Source organism: Zingiber officinale, chromosome 5B (genome assembly GCF_018446385.1).
Source record: "Zingiber officinale cultivar Zhangliang chromosome 5B, Zo_v1.1, whole genome shotgun sequence".
Taxonomy (NCBI): domain Eukaryota; kingdom Viridiplantae; phylum Streptophyta; class Magnoliopsida; order Zingiberales; family Zingiberaceae; genus Zingiber; species Zingiber officinale.
Genome location: NC_055995.1, coordinates 2,217,985 through 2,231,485, shown reverse-complemented (window position 1 = coordinate 2,231,485; position 13,501 = coordinate 2,217,985). Strand labels below are relative to the sequence as shown.

The window sequence follows — 13,501 nt, the reverse complement described above, 5'->3', positions numbered from 1 at the left end:
CTAAATAACTTCCACACATTGTAAATTATAAATATTAAGTTCACCTTAAACACATTATAGCTACATGCTATAAGGGTGCGTTTGGTTCGGGGTTATTCTTGATAACCTTGGTTATCCATCCAATGCTATCAACAAAAACCTTGTTTGGCTTAGATATTCGATGATTCCCGAGTAATGTTCCATGCCCGACACGTCAGCAAAAGGGTCATGCAGCCCGGAATCGGAAAACCTCAGAAAAACTAAGATTTTTCTTGATTCCGGGGTTAACGAATTTTTTTTACCAAAAATATCCTCCGATAAGAAAAAAACATGGAAAAATGTAAAAAAAATATAAAAAAATATTAAAAAATGTAAAAAAAATAAAATAAATGTTTAAAAAAATTTTAAAATTTTTGTAAATAAATAAATTTTAAAAATAAAAAATTTCAAAAAAATACAAATTTTAAAAATAAAAAAGGAAAAAATTAAATTTTTTAAAATTTAAAAAAATTAAAATTTTTTAAAAATTTAAAACATTTTAAAAATTAAAAAATAAAATAAATAAATTAAAATTAAAATTTTAAAATGTAAAAAAATAAAAAATATATAAATATAAAAAATATAAAAACATTAAAAAAAAAAAAACACATAAAAAAGTAAAAAAATATACAAGAAAAAGAAAAGTAAAAAAAACATAAATAAATAATAATAATATGTATAGTTGATTTTGTAACTAAGGGTAATACGGTAAAATATTAAACTAAGGTATTCATTAAAACCTTCAAACAAATAAGTTTTTGTTACATTATCTAGGTTAAACCAAACAACATTTGATTATGTTTTATTCACCATAACCAAAATTATACATGATAACTTGAATCAAACACACCCTAATAATTATCTAACAACTTTTATATGCTATAGAAATTAGCCAATTGTTATTATTAGAAGGTATTCCATGATTTCTATAACAACACTTGTTAAAGGATAATTTTGAAGTAAATTCATGTCTATTTTTTTTTTAAAGAAAAACAAAGGAGGCTCAGTTGATATTTCTGACCGTTTTAATTTTTGCTCCAATTCAAATGATTGTTTAGAAAGAAAAAAAAATATTTTAATAAAAAGATAAGTCCATTTTGTGTTTAGTTGGTGCATTTTTTTTTTGAAAAATATGTTTTTTTTAAAAAAAAATAACTTTTGACATTTTTATTTTTCAAAAAAATACTATATATTATTTTAAAAAATAAACATAAAAAATACAAATCAAACATTATTTTTCAAAAATAAGTATTTAAAAAAAAATAAAAAAACACACACACAACCAAACACGCACCTCTGATCTGCAGCCACGGATCGTACCAACGGCGACCTCGACGACCTTGGAAGACTGCCGCATCCTCGAATCATCCCTAGCGCGCCGTCTCCGATAGAGAAGGAAGATCCTTTCTGGTATATCGATTCCTCCTTCGTTATTGTCCGATCAGTTTTCTCATGAGATATTTTCCGGTTAAAATCGAATAATTTATGGGTATGCAGTCACTTCATGGCACTTGGCTAATACCGAATGTTTTTTTTGTTTTTTGCTACAATGATCGTTATCGACGATTCTTTTGTGATGAGTTTAGTATGATTTTTTGTTTTGATTGTTTTTTTTTTTTTTGCATCAGCTTATTGCTGTGGTACGCCCACTAAAAGAGGGCGCTTTTAAGACTGCACATTGAATCTATTCATGGCGTGAGATTTTAGTTGATCGGATTGAGTGAAGTGCAAAGCTTACAGTTAATTCCATGCTCAGCTTTTAGCTGCCGCGACAATGGCCTTCTCTGCTGCCTTCTACCGTGCCGCTTCCATTGCCTCTCAGCTGCCCGCTCCCTTTCCAGGAGTCTGCACCCTCGCCTCTCGGCCGTTATCCATCCCCCCTGTTTAAGGAATGTCATCTCAGAGAGAACTGCATGGTCCCTTCCTTGTACTGCATATTTCTCTTCTGTTACAACGAAGCCAGCCTCCGACTCCAACCTCCTTCAAGGCGTCGACTCTGAGATCAAGTGCGCACTGGAATCTGACGGTTATGACAGGGTGTGTCAAGCCAGGAATATGTCTTCTTTAGGAATTCAATCCAGTCTCAATCAAAATGTCGCTAATTTATTCTCTCTCTTTAAAAAAAAAACAAAAACACATTTCTAGCCAATTAATTCATGTTGTTCTTGATATGTGCATGGGTTTAGCGGGTGGAGGAGATACCAGGTGGCTTTGGCTTTCCTTTACTCTGAAGAGAAACTATCATCGAGAGAGAGTATCGAGGTCATAGTTTCCATGCCTAGCCTTGTCGCTGGTGAGGAACTAGATAATGAACCTGACAACAATGATGAAGACGGTGATCAATCGGAGAGACCTAGTCAATCTAGCATCCCACTCACCGTTGTCGTATCTAAAGGAATTAAGGAAAGGGGCTAAGTTTGGAGTTCTCATGTGCTGCCTATCCTAATGAAGTTACCATTGATAGCATGTCTGTCAGAGAAAACAAAGAATCTGATGATGAGATGCTTGTCTATGAAGGACCTGATTTCAAATTTGTATTCTTTTCCTTCATTTTGTTATTTTGTATGATTATATTTAGGAACAACAATACAATATTTTTTTTGTGCAGTGATCTGGATGAGAATCTGCAGAAATCCTTTCACAAGTATCTAGAGATAAGAGGAATTTCTCCTTTGACAACCAATTTCCTGCATGAGTACATGATAAATAAAGACAGTAGTGAGTATTTGTTGTGGTTGGAGAATTTGAAGCGGTTTATCCAAAAGTAGAATATTTCAAAAAATTTCAATAGATTTTCATTTAATATAGTCTTATCCCGAACTCATGATTCTTTATCAAGTTTTACTACCAATGTGTTGTATGAGTTGTTTCTGGATGGTTCAGTGTAGGGAAAGATGTTACTTGACAAAATCAATTTAGCTCAGCAATCTGGTTTTAACAGTGAAATACATTGCTGAGTTTTCTTCTTGTTTCTTGGTAATCATGTTGCTTTCTTTTATGGACCATATATTCAGTACAAGTGGAAGCATTTTCCTTCCATCTCTGCTTTTGTTCTAATTAAAGGACACAGTCTCTCGTGCTAATCATACAAATTAAACTGAATTGAAAAGCCTACAAGCTAGCACTTAAAATGGTATTTGTAAACATTTTATACAGATTCTTAGCCAAAAAATTAGCAGTTTTTGGTCTCTAAATTTGCTGATGCTAGTACTAGTCATCTTTAAAGGCGTGTAATAGCAAGGTTTTATGTTTATGAATCTCAATTCTGTGATGTTGTTATACTACATCTCTTAGATGGTGTGGATAAGACATGTAGATGCATAAGAAATAACATACTTCTGTGGTATCTCTAGGGTTCTACAGATGAGCATTAGCAATATGACAAATATCTAACTTATGTAGCACCAGTTATCTTTGTTGGAAAAACTGCATTTGCCAGTATTATATTCCTTTTTGAACTTACTGAAAGCCTGATGTTTTAATTGGATTCTTTTTCTTTAAATAAAAAAGAAATCAAGAAAAGACAAACTTGATTGGTTTTGAAAATATTTTGTCTTTTAATAAGTTTACCAATGATCATTTTTTTATTAGGACTCACGTAGCTCTTCCTCATCAATGTATCATTTATCCTTGAGCTATGAGTTAAGGTATGTGCAATCTCTGAATATAGTGCTAAGGTACCAATAGCTTCCTCTCATCCCGGATGATAATGAGTAAGTTGATAGGATTTCATATTCTCCGTACTTATCCTCATTTATTATATCTATACCTATACTTATCCCCATACCAATCAGGTATTTAACTTTCATACACATCTCCATACCCGTTGGAGTTTCGGGTATCCATATCCTATCCATCATCCTATTATTCCCTACCATTCTCATTTAAAAAAATATTTCAATGTACTTGTCAGCTCTTCCTCGTCTCGCGCTCCTTCGATCAGATGAACATTTTTCGTGAAAAAGAAGATGAGATGCGTGTTGATAATAGGATAAAGAGATAAACTAAGTTTTTTTTTCTAAGACGGAAAACGGGCTTAAGTTTTTTCTTTCCCAATAAAATATGAGGCTTATAAATAAATAAATAAATAAATATATCGGGTATCGGATAGGGTATGGGTAAGATTTTACCACATCCGCCTCCATACCCATACCCGAAATACTCATATCCAAATACTCATTTACTATAATCGGGTATAAAAATTCCTTCTATATCATTCTCCATTCGGATTGGATGTCAAATTATCCATCGAATTCAGATGAAATTACCATCTCTACTCTCATCTCAAGATAATGCAACAATGCTTCTTGAAACTAGTGTTAATGATATGAAGGCCTACTTGTAATCATTGATGCTTGAAGTTTGTTGGTTTTGGTGTTGTTTTATTGTTTACTTATGTGGAGGGGCTGTGCTGTCAATCTTTATGATTCCAGAGATTCAGGCATTAGTTAGATCATCATTGACTAGTGATTAGATGAACTACTCATTCATTGCATAGATTGGATTAGGTAAGTTTTACTCTGTTTTTAATTAGTCTTTTTTTTCTTCAAAAGTCAGTAAAGTAGTCTGTCTAAAAGTCACCTGCAAAGTAGTCCCTTATGAGTTTGGTCATCTGAACTTTAACCTCTTCCATTGACACTTGAGCATATAATCTATTTGACTAATTTATGGTTGAATGCTAGATTTTAACTATCCTTAATAACTATTTCTTTTCCATTTTCAGGAATAAGTTGGGTGAATTATTGAATGTTATTTAGCAGCATATTTTATCGCATAGAAGCACATAGTTGGGCAGTTGGTGCACTGCCACTAACTCCCGTCTGATGGTCCGCATAATCACCCAATTTTCTATAATTATTCCATAAAGTGGAACGATACGAGTTCATTTTTCCATTTTAAAAAACAAAGCGGATCCGGATAGCGGTAAAGGTGAAGATGACCCGGATTGATTGATTGCCTGGATCGTAGCCGTCCAATTTGGTTACCGAGGGCATCGTCGTAATTTTCTTGAAAGAAATGGGCGTCTTCGTTTCGGGGCAAATCCCAGATCCCTTCCAAATAAACGTCTAAGGAATCTTCTGCGCGGAGATTATAAGGGATTGACTATCATGCCCCTACGATCCACCGGTAGACGGCGGAGAGGCGGTCCTCCTCCTCCTCTTCCTCCCTGTTCCAGAAGAAAAGTCGTCCGCCTTCTCCGCCGGAGTCTTCCTGGTGGTCGATCGACAGACCGGACTGACGGAACGACGAGGCGGCAGATCGGAACGAAGAGGACCGAGTTGAGAGTCCTCGGTCCATGGAACCCATCAGATTCCCCCTCCATCCTCCGCTGCCCGTGGCCGCCGGGATCTCATCCCTCAGCGGAGATGGCGCCCTGGAGACGGAGGCGGATGCTTCGTAGTCCACCTGCGTCCAGATTCGCGCCACTGCCGTCTCCACATCGTCTTCCATTGGGTCATCGATTGACGACCCGATCGAGAACAAGAGGCGGCGGGGCGGCGAAGCTAGAAGAGGGGGGAGGGATATGCTCCACGATTCGTCTCGTAGCGAGCTTCCTCCTTGGCTGGCGGTGGTCGACATCTTGACGGGAAGTGCCGCCCCCGAAGGTGGCGTCGGCGGCAGGAGGACGGTGGCGCGGCAAAGAGGGCAGGACGGGGAGTTCTGGATCCAGGTGTCGACGCATTCGGCGTGGAAGGCGTGGCCGCAAGCGGGGAGGCGGCGGATGTCTTCGTCGGGGAGGAAGGGGAGGAGGCAGACAACGCAGTCTGGGGAGGATTTGGAATCGTCGGAGAGGGAGGAGCTGAGCTCGAAGAGTGGTAGCTGTGAGTCGATGGGCGCCGCGTTTTTGTTTTTCTTCTTATTGGTTAGCTCGCCGGAGGTGGGGGTGGATAAATCGCGGCGAGTGAGGACGGAAGCCGAGGCGACGGATGAGGAGGAGCGGCGGAGGCGGCGGCCGAGGCGGATGAAGAGGCAAGCGACAAAGCTGAAGCTGGCGACGGCGGTGATGATGAGAAGCGTCGAGCCCAAAGATATCGAAGAGGAGAAGGAGTCGGCGGGCGGCGGAAAGTTGTTAGGATCGACCGCCAGCGGCAGGGGATCGATGAGAACGATCGGTGGCGGAGGCGGCGGAAGGAAATCATCCATGGCGGAGGCGGAGGCGGAGGCGGAGGCGGAGGGGAAGGCACAGGCTTCGGGCATTAAATACGCATATAGGATGCTTCTGCTTCTTCACTTATTCGACAACCACTTTGCCGTTTACGTACTAAGCCGCATTTTACTTACTTCCTCTCTGATAAAAATATTTATACATGAGAGAGACAACCATCAAAATTCAAAATGATCCAAAACAATTTAAAATTTTATTTTTAAAATGGATATCATTTTTATAAATTTAATATATACTTATTTATTCAAAATTATAACATAAGCCTATGGAAATTTTAAAAGGAAAATTTAATGAGAAATTGTTCTAAAATTCCATGCAAACCTAAATATTTACATTCAATACCTGTGTCAGACTTTTTTTTCTTACTGATACTGACCAAAGTGATTTGCTCAAATTGATACGAAATCGAATTAAATTAAAATCCTCAAATATTACTTATTTCTTTCTTAATTATCGACACACTCTCTCTCTTTACTTCGTGCCTCCGTGATTATGAATCATCGACGATGCAATCCATGACTTCTCCTCTAAACCATCAGCGACAACCTGACCTCCCCTTACTTTGATCCTAAAGCATCTCCATCGACGTTGAAGGTAGAAATTGGAGAACCGACTGAACTCTACTTTCACCTTCAACCCAAGAATCATCGATAAGTTATAATTTTCTGTCCTAGATTTCGACTAATTTATTATTCTTGTGCGGAAAATCGAAGCTTTAGATCATGGGTGTTTTAATTCATGGGTATTTTCGATTTTGTAAATTTGAGGTTGAATAAAATTTGATTTCTGCTTTGGAATTATAAATTTATGAATAAGTTTGTATTACATCTTTTTCAATTTAAAGAAAGAATGAGATATGTAGATATTTTATAGTGATTATAAATAAATAGAGTATTATACCCAATTTAAGTAGTATGTTGTTCAAAATTTGTGAGGTTGAATAAAACTGGGTTCGTGAATGAGATAAGATTTGGAGTTTAGTTTTCTAGTTGGGTTTGTGTTATTTAGATGAATTAATAACAAATTTTTATTGTTTAGTTCTTGAATAGAAAAATTCTTAAATCATTAGGAAATCTGTGGAAAAAAATTCTTGAATTGTATATGAATGAACATTTGATCTTCAGTTTATATATGATTGAATCGAATGTTATATTTTTATGGATTAGGTTAAAATGGATTCTAAAAGTGAACTTTGCTACCTTGCATTTTTAGATAGTTGTAAGTACAAGAATCAATTATTTGTGATTTCAATTTTTAGTGGTTATAGTTTGATGGATATATATGTGAATTTTGGTAAAAAAAAATGTGCTAAGATTACTCCCAAATCTATAATTCTACAATAGCTAGCTCCACAACATAAGATGTATACGTCTTTGAACGATAATGATAATGTACTCAATATGATATATTTTCATATATGTATGAAGCTAAGCATGATCAATTTGAGGGTAGAGAGTAGAAACGAACATGTCGACGACAACCTAATTTTAGGGAGGTAACATATATTATATCCCTCTTCATATTATGGTTTTGATAATATTATATGTTACATCTAACACAAGTGCATATGATATAGTTAAGTTGACACTATTAATTGTATCAAACTGATAAGGGTTGAGGAGGAACATACACAATCAAAGAGTGATGAGGAAATCGAACAGACCCCCGTCGCATAATACTATAGATGCTTGGATTAATTACATCCATGGTGAAGGACAAAATTTCAAGGATACTGTTGATTTTAGAAGATGTGTTAAAAATTATGCTGTTGCTACAAGACGTTCATTTATTTATAGAAAAAATGATCACGAGAAGGTACTCGCTATTTGTAGGGAAAGAAGTTGTGGATGGAGAATTTATGTTTCAAAATATAAAGCTGATAGTATATTTGGGATTCGAAAATGCAACCTCCGACATACATGCGGTGAGAATAATCTGCGAAGTAGAGGACATCCTAAAGCCGATGCAACTTGGATTGCTAATGTGGTGAAAGATAAATTGAGAGGAGAGTCATCTTATCGTGCTTGTACAATTCAGAAAGACTTGTAAAAAGATTATGGGATAGAGTTAGACTACCGTACCATAAAGTGTGGAAAGGCAGGGAGTTAGCGATGCATGATATCCATGGCACAGAAAAGGAATGCTACGATATACTAAGATAGTATTATCCTGATATTTGAGAAACAAATCCTGACAATGTTGCTAAGTACGAGAATGATTTCATAACATATAAATTCAAATGGTTATTCATTTGTTTTTATGATGTGCAGTTGGCTTTCTTACTGGTTGTAGGCCATTGATTTTTTTAGATGGGACTCATATAAAGAATAAATATAAAGGTTGTATCCTAGTTGTTGTGTCAAAGGATGCCAACGATGATCTTTTCATAATTGGTTATTCTATAGTGGATGCGGAGAATGACACTAATTGAGAATGATTTTATTATCATTTGAGAAGTGTCCTAATTTGATGTCAAAGCATTTCATTCAACGAGTTCACTTTTTTCTCCGACCGACATCTAGGGATTATGAAGGCAGTTGAGTAATTATTTGTGGGTAGTTATCATTTCTATTGTTTGAGGCATTTAGTGAATAATTTTGTGAAACAAGTAAATAATTAATTACTTACTTTTGTCCATATACATGTTTTGAATCTAAAATAATTTATTTGTCTCATTCTAGGTGTTGCGAAGTTATCCAAAACATAACAAAATACACTGGTCTTCGGTATTTAAGAAAGGTGCATGTACTCCATCTTTACAAGAGCATGAACAACATATAAATAATATCATCGACTCTATGCCACTTGCGAGAGGGTTTATTGTACAATTTCATCCTCAAAGTTGGGCAAATACTTTATTTCTTGGTGATAGATGGGGTGTTATGAATACTAACATAGCTGAGTTTTGGAATAATTGGGTTAACCAGCTTGTTATCCCCCTATTATAGCTATGGTAGACCACATATGTATACAGTTCATGAACATAAATGCACCGGCGATGTGAATCAAAATTGGCGATGGTTAAAGAATTAAATCCAAGAAAAGAGAAGGCTATTGCTAGAGTATATCTTGAATCCTGAAATTTGATAGTGCATTGGCTATGTAATTGAATCCTGAAATTTGATAGTGCATTGGCTATGTAATTGAAGGTTTAAGGTAGTTGATAGTGAAAAATCCGTTGTTATTGATTTAATGGATAAGAATTATTCATGTAGAGCTTGGAAGATCAATAAGCTTCCATGCAAGCACACTTACACCGCTATTGAGTTGATGTCGTTGTCGTTGTATGATTTTTGTGACAAATATTTGAAGACTGGAATGTATCGTCAAGCATATAAATGAATTATTAATCCAATCCCAACTTTTGATATTAACGAGTCAAATCTTGATGAAGGAAATATAATAACGTTCCTAATGTGCGCATATCAGCCAGGTCGTAGGAGGACTAAGAGGATATCATCTCAAATTGAAAGACGTGCGTCAAAGTATAATCGTTATCATCAGAAAAGTCATAACGTAACTAAAAAAAACTATAAACTAATTATTGTTTCATTAAAATGATGTTTAAATGTTTAATTTATCATTTGATAGTAATATATAATACTTAATTTATTTGTGCGTAGAACTAATACATTTTTTGCGGAGGGTACGGAAGGCTCCGGCCGCCGCCGAAGCCAGTGGGGCTCGTTAAAGGTGAGGGCTTTATGATTGCGTTTCGTTTTAATTTCTCGTTTATTGGATAAAGTTCAGATTTTGATGAGTGATTTGGTTGGATGTGTTGGATATTGGGGCCTAAATGGACCAATATGATTGTGAGGAGGAAAAATCGGAAGCCATCAATTGTTGAAAGTCGTAATTGACTTCAAAATTGAAATCTACGTTTCGCGTAGATAGATTTAGACTATTAATTTGCTCAAAACCGATTAAGGGTGAATGAGAAATTAATGTTCAAAGTCGGCCCAAAATAACGTTGGTTATTCATTAAGGAAATGCAAGGGAGAATAGTCCCACATCGGAAATTTCCGATGTGCATTCCTTACTTATTAATGATGTTGAGTTATTGGAGTTAACTCAGAAAAGTACCAGGTACTCTCTGCTCAGGGGCGAGCAGGTGCTCGCACCTGTGAGCCCGCCACCCGCCACGTGCGCACGTGCGCAATGAGCGCTTTGTAGGCGCACTTTGCACTTTGTAGGCGCACTTTGCACTGGGCGCTTTGTAGGCGCACTTTGCACTTTGCACTTCGCGAGGAGCATTGAGGAGCTTAAATTTATGCTCCAGGTGACATTACAGTGCCTACATGGCACTCGGGTGACGTGTCAGGCTAGTACCTGATATGGCAGTGCCTATGTGGCATCCTCGTGGGCAAAGGGAGATGACTGGACAGTTGGTTGGGCGAACGGATGGCAGCCGTTGATCAACGTTGATCAAAGAAGTATGGTGGATCGCTTGTGATGCGATCTAGAGCGTTGGATCACAATGAGTCACGATCTGACGGCTTGGGATGAGACATGATCTGAAGCATCGGATCAATGGATCCAGATCCGATGGCTGATAGATCTGAGGGTCACAACTCTTAGATCTGATGGATGAGATTAAAGGGGCTATGTGAAGGGTTATAACTCTTCAGTCCGGACGGCCCAGATTAATCCACCCAAAGGTCACACCCCTCCCTAAAGCCTCTTCCTTCTGTATAAATAGAACCCTCCAGATTGGAATCAAATCACTCAACTTAATCTTCTTTTCCTCAAGTATTCACTCAATCATCTTTTGCATTCAAGAGTCCAAGAAGCCTACGAGAAGATTCGCTGGTCTCGGAAGTCGGAGTGCTACGATTCCGAGACGATTGTCGTCGTTGTATCTTGGGAACGAATTGCAACAATCCGTTAAGTACCGTAGTGGAGCAATATCGTTTACGGAGATAGTGTCGAACACTAGCCTCGACGATCAGTTTGCATACTCCGAAATTTACCGGAAACAACAGTCGTAAACGATATTCCGTACAAACTGATATGGCTACCAACGACGTTCCAACCGCCATTCCGACCGCTGTTCCGACGGCCGTTCCGACCGCCGTTCCGACATCCATTCCGCACGGAGAAAAGCCGGAGAAATTCACCGGAGCCGACTTCAAAAGATGGCAGCAGAAGATGCTGTTCTACTTAACAACGCTAAACCTTGTACGGTTTTTGCGTGAAGACCCGCCAGTCGCTACGGACGGTAGCAAGGCTGCTTGCGATACGTGGACGCACGGAGATTTTCTGTGTCGCAACTACATTCTCAACGCCTTGGACAACACGTTGTATAACGTGTATTGTTCATTGGAGACAGCGAAATCTTTGTGGGAATCGCTTGAGAAGAAATACAAGACCGAAAATGCCGGACTGAAGAAATTCATCGTCGGCCGGTTTCTGGATTTCAAGATGGTGGACTCAAAGAGCGTCTCATCTCAAGTCCAAGATATGCAATTAATACTGCATGATCTGGACGCCGAAGGAATGAAGCTGAACGAGTCATTCGCAGTTGCTGCGGTAATTGAGAAGCTCCCTCCGTCATGGAAGGATTTCAAGAATTACCTAAAGCACAAGCAAAAGGAGATAGGGCTGCAAGACCTGATCCTGAGGCTACGAATAGAGGAGGATAATCGAAAGTTATCCGACTGCAGAGGAACCAAGCGGACTATAGACGATATGTCCAACCTGGTCGAGCCGAACGCTAAAAAGCCGAAACAGTTCAAGAAGAAGGCACAAGCAAAGAAGTTCAAGGGATCCTGCTACAACTGTGGAAAGGCAGGACACCTGTCCAAGGACTGCAGACGCCCAAAGAAGCCAACCAAGGGGCCAAAGGATGCTGCGAACCACGTCGCAACCTCTCTTGAGGACTTGGATCTCACTGCGGTTGTATTTGAAGCCAACTTGGTGGATACCAACCCGAAGCAGTGGTTCATTGATACTGGAGCAACTCGTCATATCTGTTCCGATAAGGCGATGTTCTCCAAGTATACTCCGATAAATGGCAGGAAGCTCTATATGGGTAATTCCACGACGTCGCCAATTGTCGGACTCGGAAAAGTTGTTACGAAGATGACGTCCGGAAAGGAGCTAACACTCATTGATGTACTCCATGTTCCCGACATCAGTAAGAACCTAGTTTCTGGAGCGGCACTAGTTAAGGCCGGATTTAGGCTAGTGTTCCAGTCAGACAACTTTGTACTTACGAAGAATAATATCTTCGTAGGAAAGGGGTACCTAGAAAAGGGTCTATTCAAAATGGTTGTAATGCCTGTACTCCGAAATATTGATGGTAATAAAATAAATGCTTCCAACTATGTTGTTGAGTGTTTTAATTTGTGGCATGATCGACTCGGACATGTGCATAATAATACTCTTAAACGTCTCGTCAAATTAAATTTATTACCAAACGTCAATGTTGACGGAACACACAAATGTGAAGTGTGCGTGGAAGCAAAAATGACGAAACTACCTTTTCATTCGGTGGAAAGGTCAACGACTCCTCTAGAGTTAATACATAGTGATCTATGCGACTTGAAATTTGTGCAAACTAGAGGAGGTAAAAAGTATTTTATTACTTTTATCGATGACTGCACAAAGTTCTGTTATGTCTTTCTTTTAAGAAGTAAAGACGAAGCCCTAGAGGCATTTAGAACTTATAAAACAGAAGTTGAAAATCAACTTGACAAACGAATTAAAATAATTCGTAGCGATAGAGGTGGAGAATATGGTGCACCGTTTAATGAATTTTGTTCAGAATCGGGCATTATTCATCAAACAACGGCACCTTACTCACCTCAATCGAACGGTGTTGCCGAACGTAAAAATCGGACACTAAAAGAGATGATGAATGCCTTGTTGATAAATTCAGGCTTACCTCAAAACTTGTAGGGGGAAGCAATATTATCGGCAAATCACATTCTCAACAAAATCCCTCATAAGAAAAGTAATAAAACTCCTTATGAACTATGGAAAGGCCGCGAGCCATCGTACAAATACCGAAAGTGTGGGGTGCTTGGCAAAGGTCAAGTACCTAAACCAAAGCAAGTAAAGATCGGACCTAAAACGTTCGATGCGGTATTTTCGGATATGCCCATAATAGTAGTGCATATCGTTTCCTAGTTCACAAATCGGACATTCACGATATTCATGTGGGAACAACCATAGAATCTCGGAATGCAATATTCTTTGAAAACGTATTCCCAAATAAGAAGGAAATGTTGAAAATGATAACAACGGAAGTTCAAACGAGAATGTCGCTACCGAACTTAGCTGTTATAAAAGAACTATTGACGATCAAAACAAAGA

The 13,501-nt window shown here is 38.1% G+C and overlaps 1 protein-coding gene and 1 long non-coding RNA gene across 2 annotated transcripts; one reads left to right on the top strand and one right to left on the bottom strand.

The window, feature by feature from the left end:
- Nucleotides 1-1,301: 1,301 nt before the first annotated feature.
- Nucleotides 1,302-2,625, top strand: LOC121987199. The gene is made up of 3 exons (XR_006113436.1): nucleotides 1,302-1,428; nucleotides 1,647-2,055; nucleotides 2,205-2,625. It is a non-coding gene; the product is annotated as an uncharacterized LOC121987199 (long non-coding RNA).
- A 2,499-nt stretch (nucleotides 2,626-5,124) lies between these two features.
- LOC121987973 (E3 ubiquitin-protein ligase ATL4-like) lies at nucleotides 5,125-6,216 on the bottom strand. The gene has a single exon (XM_042541671.1). The coding sequence runs from the start codon at nucleotides 6,214-6,216 to the stop codon at nucleotides 5,125-5,127; it is 1,092 nt and encodes a 363-aa protein (XP_042397605.1).
- Between the last annotated feature and the right edge of the window lie 7,285 nt (nucleotides 6,217-13,501).